Raw genomic sequence first — 23,216 nt, 5'->3', positions numbered from 1 at the left:
AAAATGAAATATAGATATTTTTAGTATAGGTATAATGATGATGCTAAGGTGCAATTGAAACTTTACTGGATTTTTCAGGTGTAAGTAACATATTCCGAAAGTGACTAATTTGGTATTTATGTGATAGAATGATACGACAATTACTCCTTGAGCGCGGTGATATAAATATAATAATACGATTTATATTGCATTACATTTCAAACTATTTTATTTAGTTTATATTCTACACGATAACAATTACTTTAAAAGGCAGTGTGCATTATGTCTTCGAAAATAAAATGTGTTTATCAAGAGACAAAATTTTTGTGGCATGTTATTGACACGGGATTACTTAGAGGATCTTAAAGGTAAGCTAAGTAAACAGTGGTGGTTGGTGATATAAACATAGGGTTTTAGCTATATATAAAGTAATCGTGAAAAAGGATGCTATTTCCACGCGCTGTAGAAACCTGATTTTTTTGTTACGGAGGTACGACTCCACAACAACCTCTATCATTATCCCTGACTTCCTTCTAATTGAAGTTTTCGTAATTGACGCTTGGGGAGTTAACATGAAATGCATTATCTTTAGTGTCCCTGCTCATTTGTAATTTTTGTAAGTAATATTTTCACGCACACTTGTTAACATTGGTTCATGCATTGGCTCAACTGATATGTGTTATATGATAACGTAGAGTAGGTGATGATGGCAGGGATTTACTTGCCTTTTCACCTTCCTGTAGGAGTATTCTACTTACTTGGACACAGAAATCCACTCCCCCTCCCATCCACACAAACGGCTGCAGGTCTCAAGTGCCTGACTACCAACATGTACATCTAACTAACTAACTAACTCTCTAGCCTTCTTAAACCCGAAGGTTCATGGCTGCAGCAACCCAGGCCTTCCATCTGTCCCTATCTAGAGCAAGTTCTATATACTCTTTTCCATCCCTACCGATTTCCGTTAGGTCCATCTCAACGTTGTCCCTCCATCTTCGTCTTGGCCTTCCTACAGGTCTCTTACCATCAGGTTTCCCAACAAGAATCCTGTAAACTCCTCCTTCCTCTTCCATTCGTCCCACATGGCCTGCCCACCTAAGTCTTCTTGATTTAATTATTCTAATAATATCTGGACATGAATACAAATTATGTAGTTCTAAATTATGTAACCTTCTCCACTCACCTGTATCCTCATCCCTTTTAGGTCCAAAGATTTTCCTAAGATTTTCAAATACTCTCAATTTATGTTCCTCTTTCAATGTAAGGAACCAAGTTTCACATCCATATAATACTACAGGCAAAATTACTGTTTTGTATAGTTTAACTTTTAGTATCTTAGATATTAAACGAGAAGACAAAAGTTTATGAAGAGAGAAGTAACATGCATTTCCTGAATTAAGCCTACTTTTTATTTCCTCTTTAATATAATTTTCATTTGTTAATATTACTCCTATGTATTTGAATTTGGAAACTGTTTCAAACGAGTTGTTATCAATAATTAGATTTTGATTATTACGTAACACTTGGTTTCAGCCTGTAAGCAATGGAGATAATGCATCTCCTTGTTTTGACCCATCATGAATTGTAAATTTGTCAGACATATTAATACCCACATATTACTTTCTGTTTCACTGGTGCATATTTTTATCATACTAACAAGCTTCTTAGGTATTCCAAACTCTACTAATATATTATATAATTTATCTCTTTTGACCGAATCATATGCTTTTTTGAAATCAATGAATAGCTGATGGACATTTTGATTATATTCCCACTTTTTTCAAGTGTCTGTCTGATCTGTAGTTGATTTGTAGTTGATCTGTTACGTTTAAATCCACATTGATAATCACCTATAATTTCATTAGCATATGGGGTTAGTCTTGTTAAAAGAATGTTAGATAATATTTTATATGTTGTTGAGAGTAGAGAAATTCCACGATAATTATTGCAGTTCATTTTATCACCTTTTTTAAACACAGGAACAATTATGGATTCTTTCCACTCTTGAGGGATTTCTTCTTTCTTCCATATTAAACAAATTAATTTATGAATTTGACATATTAATGAATTTCCACCATATTTAATTAACTCAGCTGGCATTAAATCAATGCCAGGTGCTTTGTTATTCTTTAGCCTTTTAATAGCATCTTCAACTTTAGTCAAGTTAAGTTCTGGAACTAAAGGTTCTGCTGTGTGCACTTCATTTACTTCTGATTTATCTCCTACATGGACATTTAAAAGGTCATTAAAGTAGTTCTTCCATCTATTTAGAATATCGCTTGGGTCAGCTAGAAAATCACCGTCTTTATATTTTATCAAGTTTACTTTAGGTTGCCACCCCTTTCTAAACTCATTTACACCTTTATATAAATCTCTTATATTTTTATTTTTGCTGTTTGTTTCAATTTCGTTAATTTTGCTTTTCAATTAATCTCTTTTTTTACTTCTAAACGTGCGGTTAACTTCTCGCTTTATTCTATTATAATTGCTCTTATTTGTATCATCAGAGTTATTTAACCACCTAAGTCTAGCCTGATTTCTTATTCCTATTAGATTATGACATTCATTATCAAACCATGGCTTACTTTTTCTCGGTTTATGGTATCCTATACTTTCTTTAGCTGCTAATTCTATTGTATTACATATGTGCTCCCAATTCTTATTTACATCTGTTTCATTTATATTTTCATCATCTTTTAAATCCTGCAAAATATCAAATCTATTTGACAGTTTAATTTGGTAATCTTTCTTAATTCTTTCATCAGTAAACTTTCCTGTATCAAATTTTATAACTTTTAGATTTAGTTGCTTATGATTTATCACTGTGAGTCTTTCTCTTAATTTAGCAATTACTAAATAATGGTCACTGGCACAGTCAGCACCTCTATGTGTACAAACGTCAATTATACTAGTATGCCTTCTCTTATCAAGGAGGATATGATCTATCTGATTATGAGTTTTACAATCTGGAGAAGACCAGGTATATTTATGGATATCTTTATGTTTAAAAGTGGTACTTTTCACAATTAAATTCTTTGAGGTTGCAAAAGTAATCAATCTTATACCATTATCATTACTTAATTCATGAATACTTTCTTTACCAATCGTGGGTTTAAATGTCTCTTCTTTGCCAATCTGTGCATTACAGTCACCTAACAGAATTTTCATATCATACTGAGAAAATTTATCAAAGACCTGTTCTAACTCTGCATAAAAATCATCTTTAGTATTATCATCTTTATCTTCTGTTGGTGCATGTATGTTTATTAAAATAATTTTACACCACCTACCCTGTAAAACTGCATATGATATCCTATCATTAATAGACTCTACTGTTTTAAGAGCCGAGATAATTCTATTATTTATGAAAAAGCCTGTTCCAAAATTATGATTTTCAGTACCACTATAGAAAAAAGTATAATTTTTAGTTTTACAATTCCCTTCTCCTGGCCACCTAACTTCCTGGACAGCTACTACATCTAATTTATACTTAACTATCTCATTAACTGTAGACTGAAATGCCCCAGGCCGGTAAAGGCTCAGAATCCTTATTAATATCCTTATTCCTAATGTAGATCTTATCCTTAGTCCAGGGACCTCCCAAAGTAGTCCCCACCCGGAGATCCGAATGGGGGACTATTTTACCTCCGGAATATTTTAGCTTGGGAATATCCATGGCGTTATATTGCTGTTTCTTGACATGTCTTTTTACAGTGCAGAGTTGTCAGCTCTACGCCTAACCCCCAATATGAATGGAGGAACATGTACATCTAGGGATCTAATATGTTTTGATCACTAAGTACACTGGATTGCAATCTCATAATGTAAAAATAATATACCATAACGTACAGTAGTTAAATCATTTTCATTTCACTTTCTTCTTTATTCCAAATTACTTTGTTTAACTATTCATTCCACAAATATATTGGTGGAAGTTTGAAAAATTTATAATAGTCAGCCTCCATAGCGGAGTAATTGGAATAGTAATGTTGCGAAATCAACATTCCTAAGTTTGAAACCTAGGTAAGGCATAGCCTATGTTTCTGTTTATGTTACTAGTGGTATACCAGATGGTTTGGTGGCTGATTGCATTAAGTGGTCGACTTTCAATTAAACTGGGCTGCAAGAGGTTCCCCTAAAGTTTGCAACTTGCAGCCAGAACTGACAACCACCTGGAATGTGGCCTTTCGTTCACCAGCGATAAGAGGAAATCCTTTCATGACTGTGGCAGTTTGCGATCAAACTATGTAACCAGGTAGGGCGTTGCTTCCCGCTTCCAAATTTGGAAGTTGATGCACTGGCTATTCTCAAGTCTGAGGCAGAAGAGTTTAAAGTGACTTGAAGCCCAAGGTGGCAATCACGTGGAAAGATGGCATTTTTTTTTATTTCAATTTCGACTGCGATAACAGGAAATACTTTCGCGACAATAGCAGTGAATGATCAACCAGAGGACACTTTGCTTCCTGCCTCCAAATTTGGAGGTTGACGAACAAACACCACATGGTCAATTTAGTTTGCACAGCAATTTTCATTAACAAATATATTGAAGTGGAAATATTCTGATTAATTAGAATATTTCTCTGTCTGAAATGGAACATGCCAATGAAAACCAGCACTTAATGAAATTTATTTAATGATGTTGGCCATAGGAAATTTAGATCCAGTTGTTGTCAACTAATTTAAACCAAATTTTATATTTATCAACAACCCTAGACATAATCAAACTAATACTCCCTATGCTTATGCCATAATTTATTTATTAATATTAAATTTCAATTACTAATTAAAGTCTAAAGTTAAAAAAAATAGGAAAGTACTTTCTTGTGATCGGGGCATCGACTTTTAAGAAACTATTTTACTAGGCCGCGAGCTCACGAAGTTTGAGAACCACTGGTCTAGACTACTACAGAAGTCAAGAGTCATGATCAAGATCTTCAGTTATACTAACACAAAAGTTTCTGAAACCTTGGAAAGTATGTGAACTTCAATCTTTTCCATAACTTAAACTAGCGCTACTGCTCCCATGCCAGGGTTTCAAATACAATGGTGGACCTATAAACTTCCTCTCTGGCTTGCCAAGCACTGACGATGCCATTGGTGAAGGGTATAGTCTGCTTCCCTTACCACCCTAAGCAAGCAATGTGAATTTTTTGAAATAGTATTTTGGGTATATTTGCAAAGAGTGTGGTAGCTTGCTCATCTAGAAAATATGACCGAAGATTGTTTTCCAAAATTAATACAATAGGGAAAGTGCTACCAGAGGGGATGGAGAGGCAGACCAAGGTTAAGGTGAAGAGTGGTAATTATGCACCGGGTGTGAATTTATTTCAATATCATTGGAATGGGCAGTGCTACTGAAAACAATATGCATCACACAAGAGTATGAATTTCTCCCCTTGTTTCAAGTGGAACCTTTGTTTTAAGTTGATTATTAAGCTAGATATGATCTGTAAAAAGTACAATGAATAAGTATATAGCTATAGAATTCCATTTTTTTTGTTATGGAGAAAGAACTTCATGTTATAACTAATCAAATGGAACAAACAAATAAAATCTTCAACCTGTCCTCTTTCCGTTCATGTGTTTTTCTGTCATCAAGAGTTTGATATTCCCAAGAGAACAGGTAAAATAATATTCCCATCAGCATAATGTTATGTTTTCTCCCCCTCCTACAACCATCCAGCACACAGACCTCCCCTAAGGATCGGTAGGATGGGCGGGTTAGAGTCTTTCCTGAACCTCGTGTCTGGTTGGACACTGAAACTGTTCCTCTTTGGCCTTGAAGTGTAAGAATGATGTAACTGCAGATCTACGATAAATAGGGTATTATGAACTGGAGAGAGAAAGCTAGATATGAGAAAGTTTGGGTATATTAAATGTCATTACCCCTTGAAAGTATCCCCTCCCTCATTCTACAGGCTTTGTTACTATAATAACTGTTTAAGTTGAGGATTGAATCTACAGCCCACAGAAGTGTTCTGAAGCACTGTGTAATGAACCTCCACCAGATTATCACTTACAAGATGACAATGTTACTCTGTGGTCAAGTAACCATTCCAAAATTTCAGCATGTACTATTGAACCTTTAATGAAAGGCCATATTTCAGGTCACCAATGCCACGGAAGGTAATAATTTAATGCTACAGAAAGTAACACTATGCCCGAATGAAAACTACACATTTTATCCATTTGCATAACTAGCGGGAAGGTAAGATCCTCATGGACTTAACAACTTAACCTTTATATGATTCCTGATGGTTAATGTCATCAATTTGTAATCGAGAGGTCTGAGTTTTGATTTCCAGTGGAAGCACATAGTGATGCCAATCCCACTTTAAACAGTAGGTACAATTCTGATTAGCCTTTCTGTGCAGAAAGTAAGCTTAGGAACAAACTCATTCAATTTATATAAGATTCAGATTCAAATTTAAACTGTAGTTCCAGTCTCGGTATTTGTATTTTTGTTAATTAGTATTGATTTCCTCCCACTACTGGCTAATTGCAACAATGAGTGGTGACAGATGATATTGAAGGGCCACTCACAAATAACACCTTTGCCAAGGCCAGGATTCAAACCTGGGAACTTCAGTGACAAGTTTATAAAGTCAACACTTCACGCACTCGTCCAGCAAACCAGCATAGTTCCAATGTCAAGTCTGTCTCTGCATGAAGCGAACTCCCAACAAATTTTCAATAACAGTATTCCAGTTGTGCCAAATGTACATTGCAGATTTTCTGTAGAATCACAATCACTCTAAGTAAACAGCATCTATGAGCTGTAGCCTTTTGTTACTGATTATGTGCCATGTTCTAACTGACACTGCATTTAATGTTTTATATAACTCTTGATAAAGACACGTGTGAAATTATGACAAAATCTGGTTGCTAGGAATAGAGAAGAGTTACAGAAGGTGGTAATCGAATGGGCGAGTACAATAGAAGACAAAGTAAAGAATGAGCATGAACGTAGATAAGAGTAAAGTGGAAAGAGTGGAAAGAGAAGTAGCTGAAACAAGTAAGCAGATACACATACCTAGGAACAATCATAACGTCGGATGAAGAAATGAATAATAGAGTACAAAAGGCAAACTAAGTGTGCTATCGACTCAACAACACATTAATTGGTAAAAAGGAAATAAGTGAACAAACGAAAATGATGATATACAAGATAATCTACATTCCCACATTGCTGTATGGAACAGAACTTGACATTATTACCAAAACAGAATAGCAGATTTCAAGCAGTGGAGATGAGATACCTGCAAAGAGTAGTAAGAAAAACTAGAAGAGGTAGGATTAGAAATACCACCATCAGAGATCAGTTACAGCAAAAACCACTATTTGAAACAATAGAGAGAAAGGCTCTGCAATAGTTTGAACATGTTACAAGATTAAACTAGGATTGCAAGCCTAGACAGATGGTGGAGATCAGACCAGAAGGCAAGTTGGGGAGAGGAAGACCATTCTCAATGGGAAGAATATGTGGAAAAGTTAGGAAAGAAGAAAGGCAAAACAATGCCGGAAATCCGAAAACTAGCCTTGGACCAAAAAGTGTACAGGAAGTGGATGATGGAACCTGATGCTTAATTGCAGAAGGGGATGGAGAATAAGAAGAAGGCATTTTCAATTTGTAGTAAACTCACATTCAGTTTTTCAGTGATAATTTGTAACTGAATAGAGCGTTGTGCAAAATCAGCCAACAAAAATAGTGGAAGTTAAACAATTTTTAAAAACTTTTAACATGTTTTTGATTTTGTTTATTTTCTACAATATTACATGGATACATTCTCTGAATATGATTAAATTTTCACTAGAATATTATTTCATATAAGTGAGAAATTTGTTTATCAAGAGAACCTTGCTTATTCTCAGTAATGTTAGGTCATTGATGTGTATCTCAAGTCTCAATCAATACTGTCTCTTCCTGATGGTATATTGGTAATATCATCACCATGTAATATAGGGGTTCCAGGTTTGATACTCTGTGGATGCACATAGTGGTTCAGATCCTACTTTAAACTTTAGGTCCAGTCCCAATTAGCCTATCTGTGCATAAAATTGACTTAGAATAAAACTTCCATCAAATGTAATACTGTTTAAATAATATTTATTATTATTTTTATTTCAGTTACCAGATGAAGGAAATATGAGATGGGAACCCCCACCATAGAAAACATTGGTCTCGCTACGGGAGATGCATTGTATCAACTCCATGATGATATTGAGGCTGTTCTGGTTCAGTATGAAACATCATACCTAAAAAGGTTTGAATTCCCGATTTAAATTTCATAGTTTTCACATGACTTCGTAAGTCCATTATATTGGCATACTAGCAACTTATTCGATAATCAATTTTTGGAAATACCGTATTTACACATGTATAATGTAGGGATGGCCAGATCCGGATCCTGGCGGATCCAAAATCCGGATCCGGTTGGTACCGGATCCTAAAGATCCGGATCCTAAATTTTTCGGATCCAGATCCGCGTATCTGGGATTTTCAGATCCGGATCCGGATCCAGAACTTTCAGATCCGGATCCGGATCCAGAACTTTCGGATCCGGATCCGATACTTTCGAATCTGGATCCGGTACTTTTGGATCCGGATCCGGATCCGTTTGCCATCCCACATGCGCTTCTTTGGAAAGTAAGAATGTGCTTATAACATATTGTTACCTGCTAATATACATACATATATATATATATATATGTTCGATACCCGGTGGAGGCACATAGTGGTTCGGATCCCACTTTAAACTCTAGGTCCAGTCCCGATTAGCCTTACTGTGCATAAAGTGGACTTAAAACACCAACTCAATATATGCACCAACTCATATATATATATTGTGGTGTGACGTCGGGTAAGGTATTGGATCGAGTCACGCCGGGATGTAGCTTAGATAAATACGATAGGATTTAAGTTTGAGTTTGTGAGTTTGTGTAGCAAATTATGTCATCCGTATATGCAGATATCTCAAAACTATCTATACCAAATAAAAGTATAGATATTATATTGTTTATGATTTGACTATTTGTTTTCAATATATATAGTGTGTGTGTGCGCGTGCGCGATTTGTAATTAATTAATACACTTACAAGGGAGGTCTAAGTCTCCCCCTCCGATTTCCATGAAACTTGGCAGGTGTATAGAGGCCCCCCTCAAATGTCAAGATGAGGAGAAACTAAAGTGGGGATCTGACCCCGAAACCACGTAAATATGGCATAGGAAGAAACAAGGGGCATAGGGCCTCTCTATACACCTGTCAAATTTCATGAGAATCGGAGGGGGACACAGGGGTCAGATGATCCTCACGTCAATTTGTCCTCATTTTGACATTTGAGGCGGGTTTTGCCCCCAAAAACAGTTTTTTAGCCGAAACAAAAAAAAACAACTTGTATTTCTTCCTTTGGGCCCCACTATACACCTGCCAAGTTTTATGGAAATCGGAGGGACACAGGGGTCAGATCCTCACTTCAATTTGTCCTCATCTTGACATTTGAGGGGGTTTTGCCCCCTAAAACAGTTTTTTTTAGCTGAAACAAAAAAAAATCACGTATTTCTTCATTTGGGCCCGTTTATACACACACCTGCCAAGTATCATGGAAATCGGAGGGGGACACAGGGGTCAGATCCTCACCTCAATTTGTCCTCATCTTGACATTTGAGAGGGTTTTGCCCCCTAAAACAGTTTTTTAGCTGAAACAAAAAAACACGTATTTCTTCCATTGGGCCTCAGTATACACCTGCCAAGTTTTATGGAAATCGGAGGGACACAGGGGTCAGATCCTCACTTCAATTTGACCTCATCTTGACATTTGAGTTTTTTTTTCTTCCTAAAACCGTTTTTTAGCTGAAAAAAAACACGTAATTCTTCCTTTGGGCCCCACAATACTGCCAAGTTTCATGGAAATCGGAGGGGGACACTTAGATAACCTCCCTTGTTAGTCTTACACTTTGTAATTATTTAACACTGCATATATTATAATGTTTTATTTTAATTTGTAAAACTGTAACTGTAGAACAATTGTATAATATTTGTATAACATTTCTATCTTGTTATATGTGTTAAAAGTTTCATCCTGAAATGGAATGTCTCACATTTATGTGTGTTTTCATTTCCAATACATTCGAATGAATACATATTCGTTTCAATGGCAATTACAAAATCACCTCTGACATGTGTGCACGAGTGCGTTAGCCGATGCGTAGCAAAGTATTTTTGGAACAACACTTGAAAAAAATTCTTGTAGGACTAACGAAAAATTTCTTTGTAATCGAAGATCATAATACCTTTTAAGGTGTGGTAATATTATAATGGGATTGAGATACGAAACTCTCGGATCCGGATCCAGATCCGGAACTTTCGGATCCATATCCAGAATCGAAACTTTCAGACACGGATCCGGTTCCGGAATTTTCGGATCCGGATCCAGATCCGAATCTTTCGGACCCGGATCCGGATCCGAAGTTTTCAGACCCGGATCTGGATCCGCGGATCCGGAACTCTCGGATCCGGATCCAGATCCGGAACTTTCGGATCCGGATCCAGATCCGAAACTTTCAGACCCGGATCCGGATCCGGAATTTTCGGATCCGGATCCTGATCCGTAACTTTTGGATCCGGATCCGGATCCGGATTTTTCGGATCTGGATCCGTTTGGCCATCCCTAGTATAATGCGCACTTTTTTTCCAAAATTTTTGCCTCCAAAAAGTGTGGTGCGTGTTATGCATGGAATAATTTTTTAATGTTTACGGAACCCTATCATGTTATATATCGTTGTAAAGCTTGAATTCTGCAGTTTCTGAATATGGCAACAGTAGTCCATTCAAGGAGGCGACACTTACGTATTTGCAATTCGGTTGAAATTAGCTCATTACAAAATGAAGGCACGTTCTGATTTTTATGGTACTTTGTTTGAAAGAAATGATAAGGAAATAGAAAATGATTAAAATGTATTACTGGCCAAATAATATGACACATATGGAGTGGGTAAATGCCTTAATGGAAGAAATCTTGTGCTGCTAACTGCTAGTTTGAGGGTTCTGAATGTGCCTCCTATAAATGTTTCGTTAGTCATAGAAAAAGTATATGTTTTGAAGTTTTTTTTAAAAAAGTAAAGAGGAAAAACCACATATAAAAGTGCCACAATTTTTCAGTTTGGAATATAATGTTCTCCTCTTGGCCCATTTATTGTAGATTGGCATCGCAACAGCTTTACGACCTACAACTAAGAAAGCCATTTCTTGAACCTGGATGTACTGTGATATAATTGGATTACGAGATATAATTGTTTGTCACTTTACCTTATCAAAAACCAGGGTGCACATTATACACGCACGTGCATTATACATGCGTAATACGGTATGTATTATTTTTCTTTTGAGAGAATTCAGCTGAACACCCCTCCTGTTTGCTAAACGTTTATTGAACTAAACTGGCTATCGGAACAGAGTTAGGGAAGTGATATAGTCCAAGTAATGTATTATTTTTTTAGTTATTGCATTAGTAACATATTACCAAAATTGCATGAGTATATGTGATGGTGCTTTGTTACTTTACCATGCTTCATCTGTAAAATACAAGGGTCATTCAGAAAGTAAAGAAATTTCTTCAAAGTAAGATATTTATTGATAATATTGCAGAAACAAAATATACACATTTTGCCACATACTTTTTACCTACTTCTCCACATAGTTGCCTTTGACGTTGCAGCACTTGTTGTTGCATTTGAATTTAAAATTTTGGGTGCATTAGCACTTAGGCTATTTTGCACCCTTCACTTTATACGGGGTCCAGCCCTTACCTAAAGTAAAATGTAACTGTAACGTTGGAAGACTAAAATATTCTGACTTAGGTTAACAGAACTAAAATAAACATTACTGTAATGACGTGTTGTAACTAAAATATTAAAATATTCTGACTTTGGTAAAGAGGCACTCAGCACACATAAGAACAAGACACAGAACTACACACAGAATTATACTGGCCATAGGGCCAGTCGCCAGAGCCTCGTTCGTCTGCAAAACGCAGTGTACTACATGGAAGTTCACACCTTACACCCAAGCACTTGTTGTACCTCAACACCAGTTTAATTATCCCCTCCTCGTACTATATTGCTTCTGGCAATTCAACCAGTCCATGACAGCATCCTGCAGTTCCTCATCACCTGCAAAGCATGTACCAGCAAGGTGCTCCTTCATCCTTGGAAGAAAGATAAAACTCCGAAGCTGCTCCGATTCTCTCTAATGACTTGGTGCACGTTTTGTTTCAGTGCATCTGTCGCCTTGATCACCTCATGTTATGAACATGTGTTTGCCCATTTGTAAACATTATGCAACATTTCCGGACACTTGCCATGTTCGAAACCCCTTTTTTCATAGATTGGAACAAGCTTCTGATGGTTCTAATGTTTTCCGCCTGCAAAAAAAACAAACAAAAAAAAACAGCACCTTACACTCGGCAGCTGGATTTGTAATCAATGTGCTCATTGTTACAGTTCGCTACACTCACTATCTGGACACAGTGAATGTGTATGTGTGTGTTGGAGGGGGAGGGTGTGTACTCATAATAATTTATTCTTACCAAGTGTATGGCATACTGAATACTATGCCTACATTCTCATTTCGATTTGTTTCATGTATTGCCCTTTCTTTTTTTATTTATTTGTATCATTTTTAGTATAATGTTTACATGTCTTGCAGACAGAGCTCGGAGTTCCTGCGCAGTTCGTGGTTGAAGGATGCATATCATCACAACAGCCCATACACCACTTTATGCTGGACTTCTGCAGCAGCCCTTCTTCTAAATGGAGTTTTCATGTTCGTAGCTTATGGCTCACATGATGATTCGAGGTTTGTGCAGTTTTGCGAAAGATTAAATAGTACTTCTAATTTAAGCAAGTACAAGGCTCATTCAATATATAACCGGAAATATGCTATAACACACATTTATTACAACCACCAAAAGAACTACAGTACTATGTTTGAACATAGTCCCCCCCTAGTTCAATGCACCTATGCCAGCACTTGATAAGGGCACTGATTTCACAGGGAAAAAAATCTTTTGGACGTGTGCGTAACCACATGCACCGCTGACTGGACTTCGTCGTCATTCTGGAACCTCGATCCACTTAGTGCATCTTTCAGTGGGCCATAAGTGTTGAAATCGGAAGGTGCGAGATCAGGCAAATATGGAGGGGTGGGATAAGTACTCAAACTTTAGGTCCTCGATGGTAGACAATGTGATATTGGCGATGTGTGGTCTCGCATTGTCATTTAGCAAAGCACACCAGTGAACGAACACCTGACCACGTCGTCTCTGCAGAATGTCTGGTTTCAGTTTTTCACGCAAAAGGTTATAGTAGGTGGTACCGTTTACATTATGACCTCTGGGCATGTAATGTTCAAGAATTGGCCCCTTGTGGTCTCGAAACAAAGTTAACATGACCTTTCTGGCACTCTGTTGAGCACATACCTTCTTCGGTGTGGGAGACAAAGGATGTCGCCATTCCATTGTTGTCTTCTCAGTCAACTCATACACTTGTGATCGACTTATGCAGTTGTCACCATACTGAACTGTCATGTGGCGATAAATTTTTATCAGTTTCACGCCTTCACTCAACAAATATCTCACGACATTTCGCTGCTCCAGTTTGGAGCACTCCTGAAAGGGTGCCGCCAACTTGTGTAACTGTTTCCCATCATCCCGTGCTCGAGGCAGGCATACCAGCCCCAGCCATGAATAGCTTATAGATGCCTTCACAAAGTAAAAAACATATAACAATTACGGTTGGATTTTAGATTTTTTTATACTACTTTTCTGGTTATTTATTGAATGTACCTTGTATAAAAAATTTACATTTACTGCAGGTAACATATTTAATTTAATTTCCTTCAATCTTCTAGTTTTGCCATTTTACTTTTAGTATCATAGTTTGTATAACAGAAATTATGTTAATCCCATAGACAAGGGCGTAATTTGAGGAGGGTGGGGGGGGGGGGAGAAGGTTGCAGAATCAAAAAGTTTTCCATTCCTGAAGATAGCATTGAGCACTAAGCTAAGTAACTGTTACATTTGTGAAATCATGAAATCTAATATGCTCCTCAGATCCCAGGGGGTTAACAGAAGTACCCTAAATGTGTGAGTTTTATTATACATGGAAATTTTAGAGGGTAGCTGCCCCCTTTCCCCCTCCACGTTATGCCTAAAAGATAAGAATTATGGATTGGACAGATTAATTAGTACTCTGTTGATATTGGCTGATTTAGGCACATTAGTTTGTTTGTAAAATTACCTATATTTTTACCAATCTGATATATCTAGAAATAATGTACAATTTAGTACAAAAAAAATCTTCCATTTGGTTATTATTTTTGTGAATGTTAACATACAGTTCTTATACGATAGTTTTATAATGAAAATGTATAAAGATGCAGTTTCTTTTGCAATGGCAGGACCAATTGCAGTGATATGGTTGCATATATTAATTAAGGATGTTAATGAACCATTCATGTTCTTCAGGGAACATTTACAACTTTATATGCGATCTGTAGGATATCATGTGTTGGTATTGTCAATTTTTATATTGGTAACAGCCAAAATCTAGTGTAAATCAAACTCGACTAAAAATTACTAAATGTATCTATAATTTGTCCACTTAGTTCATTTTCATTAAATAAGGAATATTTTGTTAATAGCTTTTAAGTTATTCATTTGGGTGAATGGTAAATATTTTAAGTACAGTTAAAAGTTGATAAATTGTAGCTTTTTGCAAACAACATGCACAAAAAAGTAATTGTTAAAACTAGAGATTCTTTATTATTTGAATAGGAAAAGAAAATGCAAAAAGATTTCACATATAAAGGGATCATTCAAATTGCATTTAGTGTAAATTGTATTCCTTTCTAGGTACTCGGTTCTTCCTGTTGACGGCTTAATTGTTTGCATTCTTGTAATTGCAAACTTTGTTCTGGTTGGTTGGGACAGTAAACTTCGGCATTCTGAAATTCCTCGAAGAATTCGCTCTATGCTTACCCAGTTGAAAGGTAAATCTGTGAACAGAATAAGTAGCTGTGTGAAGATTTTTAAAATTTATATTAAATTACTTGCAAATATTGTGCAAGTGGACTAACATTTTTTATTGTTTTTTTATTAGAATACTACATTATTAAATGTGGTAAGTTTCTGAACTAAGAAAGATTGGTTGATTGGTTGATTTGTTGTTTTAAGTCCACTTTATGCACAGTAAGGCTAATTGGGACTGGACCTACAGTTTTAAAGTGGGATCTGAACCACTTGTGCCTCCACCGGGTATCGAACCCGGGACTCCTTGACTGAACTAAGAAAGAATTCAGGGCAAAACTTGAATGTTCAGTGTTCCATTTCATGTTGTTTTTTTGTTCATTGTCATTATTGTGATGAATGCTATGAAGCAGGGTTCCTAGTGACGTAGACATTCTGGAAAAGCCAAGGAAATTGACATGTGGTTGAAAATAAACAAGGATATATAGACCTGCTTGCTCCAAAAAGAGTTGCCAACTTCTAAATTGTTTTACAGGGTTGGGCAAAAGTTATGGCAGGATTTAATTTATGTAGTATGGTGATGTATGCTCATTCGTGGGAAGCCACCCTAGGTGGGCATGCTATTAATAATGTCATCATGGTGGATGGTACACTGTGCATTCTTCTTTCATTACAGATATAAGTGTATTAGGTTATTGGGAGGATTGAGAATAAAATTATCAATTGCTGCTTCGGTTGCTTCCTGCACCTCCCTTACTCACACATTACTGGTTCCCTTGTTTTTATCATGTTTGAAACCCATAGGACAGAAGAAATCCTTTAGTGCTTGGTGAAACATTGATTTTTTTACTATTTATACACTACAAGTACATTGTATGCTTTTTTTTTATATGGAGTGGATTAATTTTTAATTCAAGCTAGCCTCCATAGAACAGTCAGAGGTCCCACATAAACATCCCGTCCTGGGCGTGGGTGTTCTTTGTACGTATGTACCTTCATTAATTCAATCATATCATCACTCATTTTCATCTTCGTGATTAGCCAAAAGTGGCATAAATGAGAATTAAAATAAACCAAGTCAACCAATCACTTTTTAATTCGAACTTGGATAACTCAAAAGTTTTTTGTGTCCCCTTGGAGTTCGAATTAAAAAGAGTTCACTGCTGATAGAAGCATGCTCATGTCATTCTTGTGGTCATCAGAAATAATTTGTCAATTATATAAAAAAATTAAGGCTTGAACACACTAAATCTTGAATAAATTTTACATGTTACTTCGATATTGGATTTATTCAAGTTGTATACTATTCAAGTTATTGAAAAACTATTTCTGATAGTCACAAGGGTGATGTGGACATGCCCAGAGAACAAGGCATAGAATACATGACAGCCAATTGACCTACTTCGATCCTTCCACAAAAAAAGGCTGACTTTGCTCTTAATGCTAGCTCACAAAAGCATCGAAAGCTATCCAGAATTAGCATGCAATGTAAATTAGACATTATCCACTGTCTGGTGCTTTTATCTATATTTATCTAACACTACGTTTCAAGAGATCACCTGCTCTCTTGTCTTCGGGTGAACATTTTTTTTTCTGGTTGTGGGGATTGAACCTGTGACAGTCCTGTGATTTTACTACAAATAAAGTGTGCTAACCAACTACTCCAATCCTCCCTGATAACGAACTTCTCCAATCCTCCCCTGATGGTGTAGTGGTTGTCATTGCCTTGTAATCAAGAGGTCCCAGGTTCGATACCTGGTGGAAGCACACGGTGGTTCAAATCCCCGATTAACCTTATTGTGCATAAAGTGGACTTAAAACAACAATTAAATCAATCAATAACTATCTACTCCACTAGTGCACTGTGGAGTAGATGGTTTTATAGTAAAATTACAGATCTGCAGAGAGATCTAAAGATGAGAAAAGAGGTGCTCCCTCAAAAGTAGTGTTAGTATAAGTATTGAAAAATAATAGATAGAAGCACTAGACAATGGATAATATCCAATTTTCATCGTAAAGCAATAAGGTAAAGTTCGCCGTGCACTTTGCATTATGCCATGAAGCATATACAGGGGGATGTGTGGGTTGGACCCCACATATTATTCGATCTCTGCTAATTTTGACGTGATGTAATCAGCACCATGCTCTGGTAACCTTTACCTCTCAGGGTTGCTCCCCAGATACCCATTTATTTGAAGCTGGGTGAGCCCCAGAGCTGCTTTATAGAGGAGCAAGGTTGGAAAATTTCCAACATTATATCACCCACTCTGGGAATCAAACCCTGGTCTCCTGTGTGGCAGCCCTTCCGACTGGACCACAGTGGCTCCCCAATTTAAATTGCATGCTAATAAAGAACCATTGACACTATCATTCAGAGAATTATCCAGAATCCGTGGAGAAAATCTTTTTATAAGTCATTATTGTTAATGTTTGTTACAAACCTCTAATTGTTAACATAGACAAAAGTCATTGCATTGTATCTTTTCACTGACTTGTTTTATGATTTTGATAGGTAGCATAGACTTATGCCAGTGGAAACCGGAGAACTATCCCCATCTTTGTTCTCCGTACTCACCGTGCATTACGTTGCAGTGGACATACAGAGATGGCCACCTGGTAAATTTACCCTGGGCATTGTTGGTGAAGGGAGATGTCATTGTTGTCAGACCAGGTCAACAGGCACCAGGCTACTGTGTACCATTGGAGGTAAAGTGCTGTTAGCGAATACAACTTGTACTAATATGTCCTGACACAAATGAAGATTTGAGAATTTTAGAAAATAAGGTTTGAACCAACACTTCTTAGAATATGATAACATTACAGGGTGGTCCACGAAAAAGTAGCCCCAGACTGAAACAACGAGCAAGTGGAAAATGTGTAACTAATACTTTATTATTACCATTATTACAGTTAATACCATATTTTCCCCCTTAAAGGTTTGGTAACATACTCACTTGTCATAAGAAAAGCTGGAAATGGTTCTCATTTAAATGAATAATAAATGCTGGTGCTGCTGAGCCGGCTACTTATTCGTGGCTCACCCAGTATTATTCCATATTAATCAGAGCTTTGTGTCAAAATATTCATAAATTTTCATTTGCGATAATCAAAATGTTAAATTGACTGTTATATAATCAAGAAATCCACTTTTGTTGCACTATTTTTGTGAAGAATTAATAAAAATTTAGCATTGTGCATTTTGCAAGGTTATTTGGACTCTTCAAATGCATTGGTTGACATTTACATGCCTCGTAAAGTAAGTAGACTTCAGAGGAGTATCATCTAGTATTGGTGATGGAATTTGCATGCATGTATTCATTCACTCACTCTTGACTCACCCACACACTCACTTTCTATTTTTTCCCTCCCCCTTCCCCCACTTGCCTGTGCAAAAAGTTTGTGAACAGACTGAAACAAGCTGCTGTTTGTACGTAAGCTAAAATGTAGTTTTTGTTCATCATTGCAAACTACATCAGTCATATTTGGCAATAAAATAATTACAAGACAATAATAACTTTATCTTCCCCTTGTCTTGACTAAGAAAACCTCAGCATTTGTCAAATAATCTTTTGCAGTGTTTCACTGGAAATAGTGTTTCAAGCATCGAACAAGGTTTAATAGAGCTGATTAGTAGTGGTGAGTACCCCATTGTGGAGTTCTTCATGTTTCAGTGAAGTTCATCCCAGAGAAGGTTGATAGGATTCAAGTCAGGCGATTGCGATGGCCATATCGTGACTTGTAATTGTTGCTTTCTTCTCTCTTCGCTTTGTAGGCAGTTCTGGCAGAGCTTAGAACTGGGATGTATGCTTTGCACCATGCTCCCTCTCTCTCACTCATTCACTTATTCACTCTCTCACTCACACAGACAGATATATATATATATATACATGTATATAAAGCCCACATAACCAGAGAACCAACATGAAATTCTATTTTTGCCTTTTGCATCAGAACACAGGGAGGGTCATTGCCTTGCAATCAAGGGGTCCCGAATTCGATACCCGGTGGAGGCACAAGTGGTTCGGATCCCACTTTAAACTGTAAGTCCAGTCCCGATTAGCCTTACTGTGCATAAAGTGGACTTAAAACAGCAACTCAAACCAAACAGGGAGGGTCACATAAACCCTTGAACCAATCAGGCTTATGTTACCATGGTGATGTGAAATTCTTATATGTGTACTGCAATGCCAAACTTATGCTTTATGCTTTGGAGCAACAGTTTGGCATCCAAGGCTTATTTAAGCCTTATGGCTGCCACTGCTTAGGTAATGAATTTTTCCTGATTTGCTGCCTTTCCCTGAACTGCAAGCAAAGGGTGCATGTTGACAGCAGAAGGTGTCATTTACGACGGCAAAAATCAGGCATGTGGCAACACCGCTTTTTGTACTATGAGTCTCATCCATCTGGAGACCAATAGTTTGTACATCTTGTTTCATCGTGGGGCTTTACATATATATTTAATTACTTACGCATTCTCTCACACAGCATCAAATCGTATCCCACACTAACGAGGTCATTACAATATCCATGAGATCATCACAATAAATGTACTGAATAATCTTGAACTTGTTGCAGGACAGAGATGCCCCAACGCTACATGCAAGAGAAGTGTACGCTCCTCCATTGCAAACAGTCAACGAAGTGTTCAGTGTACCTAAGTCGAGGACTCCGTTGAAGAACAAGAAGTATGCTTTGCAGGAGACTCCTTACCTGACCAATCTCAGGCTGGCTTTGGACGAGGCCCTTGGTCGTCCCGTCACTTACTACAACAAAGAAAGATACTTGCTCATGATCAAGTGCATAGAACAGGTGGCTCTTCCTGCAACAGTGGTGAGTACTTTAAAGTATGTTCAACTGTTGACATTGGCATCAGCAGAGAATTGGTACTGGCTTTAGTGAATGAGTAACAGTTACTGTTACTTTGCTGAGAAAGCAAGTTGTTCATTTAAGAAGTAACTCTAAGTTGTGTTAAACTTACTTTATTACAGAGAAGATGTAATCGGTAGAGCATGTTGTATGCATGAAATGTAAGTAAGTTGAGACCCTTGATTGATAGGCATTAGCGTGACTAGATTATGTGAAAGTGTCATCCAGCATTTTTTGCAGACTCTGTGAAATACGATATTCTGGAATAATATTGGTATTGGCAGTAGCAAGGATTGGGTTTCAAAACTTGAAGGGGGCAAGGACAGTTTACTATCCTATGGTAGGCAAAGCTTAGCTTTTGAGTTGGTGTTTTAAGTCCACTTTATGCACAGTAAGGCTAATCGGGACTGGACCTACTGTTTAAAGTGGGATCCGAACCACTGTGCCATTTGCCTCCACCGGTATCGAACCCAGGATCCCTTGATTACAAGGCAACGATGCTACCATTGCACCATCGAAAAGGCCCACAAGGCTTAGCATTAAGAGACCATCGCCACTGTGAATAAATTTCAGCCAATAACTGCACCTCCGCTCAGTCCTAATGAAAATTAAAAATGCTATATCTATTTTTATCAGCAAAATAATATTTTGTTAAGTACAGTCGTAGAAGTAACCTTAAAAAAAATTACTGAGCTACAATTACAACTACCCATTTATAAAGTAACTGTTACTTGCAACTGCATTACTAGTAACTCTTTTACTTCCAAATTTGCATTCAAAGTGATAGGAGCTGAACCCTATTAAATATATTGTAAAATGTTATTTTTAATTTCAGATTGGGAAGCAACCTATCGTGTACTTTGTGTAACAATAATCATTATTATGTCCTTCAGGTGTGTGTTGTTTTGGTGAATTTACTCCGATACTTGTACCTGTCCAAATGGGTGGGAGCCGGTCACTGGACTGAAATGTTCCTTCTGCAGCCAGCAACTGTGTCACTTTCACTACTGCCAATCATGTTTCCTTTTGCATGGCTGTTGCTCAATTGTGCTGGATTTGCTTGGATCCAAGCCCTATTTCATTCTGTCAGAGAGTTTCAGGTATGTATGTTACGTGATCGATTAATATATATATTAAATCCCTAACCTTTATTTTTTTAAAATACCATTTCATACACTTTACATTAGTATTTAACCCTCCGATTACTAACCTTTCTCTCTAAATTTAAGATCCTAAAATCATTAATTGTATATCTAACACAATAACATTTTAAAGATACTTACACTGTTATATGTAAACCAATGATTATTCTGGTCTCCGAATAATCATTGGTTCATTTTCTAGTATGATATTAAATCATATCTATATGTAAAGAAAATATAATAATAATAATAATAATAATAATTACAAATAAAGAACAAAGATAAACGGAGGAATCTGGTAAATATTTCGCGTCACTGATGTTCCAGTATAATTTAGGGCACCGGGACAATAGTACATACCTCCGAATGTATATAGGTAGAGGGTAGCATTTTTTGGGGGTTCCTCTCCCCCCTCCCCCCTTTATTATTTTTACAAACAGAATTGAGATTAATATATATTGGAATCAATTACATACTTATCTGTGATCATTTTCAGTGTGATGGCTACTGCAGCTGGAGAACCTGAAAATCTCAGAGATTTTGAAAAGAATAAAAATCTCACGCAAATCTCAGGGAAAAGCATCTAATTGATCAATGAGTCCCAATTAAGAATATCTGAAAGGCTAGAATATGTTCTTTTCTACTGATAATAATGTGAGCCGTGGTAGCTCAGTTGTTAGAGCATCTGACTACCATGCGAGAGACTCAGGTTCAATCCCCTGTGGGGAACAAACAGGATTTTTTTCACCTCTTCAAGAGGCTCCATCGCCCACCCAGCATTGTATAAAGTGGGGTACCTGGAGGAAACTGTGGGGGTAAAGGCAACCAGGGGCATGGTGCTGATCACATCACCCCCACCTTCAGCCATGATCAAGAAAATGTGGGTCCCTAACTCCACATCCCCTTTACGTCTTCATGGCATCGTGCAAAGCACAGGAGAGCACTCTTTTTTTTTTTTCCTGATAATAATAATTATAACTCAGTAACTTGCTTTACACAAGCTTCGTTAAAGATATAGGCTTTTAGATACAGTGAAACTCCGATCTTACGTTCCCGCATTATACGTTTTCTCACTTAATACGTTCATCCAGTCAGGCCCCAGCACAAGGCCATAATAGGACGTTGACCTCGATTTTACGTTCGCTCTAACTCCCGTTTCCCGCTTTATATGTTTTCCGAGCCGTGACGATGTGTTAAAATTTGGCAGAAACCTGTTCTGTTGACTACGCGACTTCTCCCTCCTCTTTCTTGCTTTTGCAGCTGTTTCATTCACGATGCAACCTTGAACTTCCAGATGTTAGGCTTTCGTGCGAGAGGAGGGAGTGAAGAGGCATGGTCAGTGGAAGACGGGGGAGGGGGGAAGGCAGGGTACAACTTGCATTTGTCATACCTCCCTTGAGGGACAGGAAGGGAAAAGGGCACTTCTTGCATTCCCCGTGAAGATGAAATGTGCCGATCTTGCCGCAGGTTCAGACAACAAGCGCACTGTTGCCAAACCGATTCTCTCTAAATGCTGCCTTCCCTAGAGTTTGGACACATTGTGTATGACTGAGGTGTCTTTGTTCGCCCTTCCCCTCCACAAAAACGTAAGTGGAAAATTGACAACGAGACTCGATCACTATTTGCTTCTCTGCCCACACATTTACTGAATTCTTCCTAGTTGACGGGAATGAAAAAGAGAGGTGGGGGACTTGTTTTGTAAAAGTGCATGGGAAACTTTACCTTCACCTTTTTCTCATTTGCAGGGATTTTGCTTTCTCATGCCTCCTATGGTATCATCACTAGTAGTGTTGGGCGATATATCATCACGATAGTTTCGTGATATATATATCATGTTGGTGATATATCATCACAATATTTTAGCGATATATATCATGTCGGCGATATATCATCACAATATTTTGGCAATATATATCATGTTGGCAATATATCGTCACTATATTTTAGCGATATATATCATGTCAGCGATATATCATCACGATATTTGGCAATATATATCGTGGAGACAATATATCGCCGATATCACAATATTGAAGAAATATAGTATTTTATCGTCTGTGATGATATTTTCTTTTGAGAGAGAGAGAGAGAGAGAGATAGAGATTAGAGATGTAGGTAGGTAGCTTAGGTAGGTCTGTCTGTCTGTGTCTCTCTCGTGATATCAAATGTCCGATATTGTCCATTCCAAATCACTAGCCTTGTAAT

The 23,216-nt window shown here is 37.3% G+C and overlaps 1 protein-coding gene across 8 annotated transcripts in view; it reads left to right on the top strand.

Moving 5' to 3' along the window:
* The first annotated feature begins 140 nt into the window (after window positions 1-140).
* l(2)k05819 (transmembrane protein 94-like protein l(2)k05819) overlaps window positions 141-23,216 on the top strand; it is a 132,318-nt gene continuing 109,242 nt past the window's right edge. For 5 of the 8 annotated variants that reach the window (XM_083125452.1, XM_083125456.1, XM_083125454.1 and 2 more), the window contains exons 1-7: window positions 485-595; window positions 8,108-8,243; window positions 12,684-12,833; window positions 14,890-15,026; window positions 17,516-17,709; window positions 19,579-19,833; window positions 20,763-20,969. In XM_083125452.1, the coding sequence (XP_082981578.1) occupies window positions 8,131-8,243; window positions 12,684-12,833; window positions 14,890-15,026; window positions 17,516-17,709; window positions 19,579-19,833; window positions 20,763-20,969 (1,056 nt within the window). In that variant the 5' untranslated portion in view covers window positions 485-595; window positions 8,108-8,130. The other 3 variants (XM_083125451.1, XM_083125450.1, XM_083125455.1) reach the window with 3 other exon arrangements.

The sequence above is a fragment of the Lepisma saccharinum genome, chromosome 7 (genome assembly GCF_977018435.1).
Source record: "Lepisma saccharinum chromosome 7, izLepSacc3.1, whole genome shotgun sequence".
NCBI classification, from domain to species: Eukaryota; Metazoa; Arthropoda; class Insecta; order Zygentoma; family Lepismatidae; genus Lepisma; species Lepisma saccharinum.
Note: the sequence above shows the minus strand (reverse complement) of the source record. Positions and strands in the feature narration are given on the sequence as shown.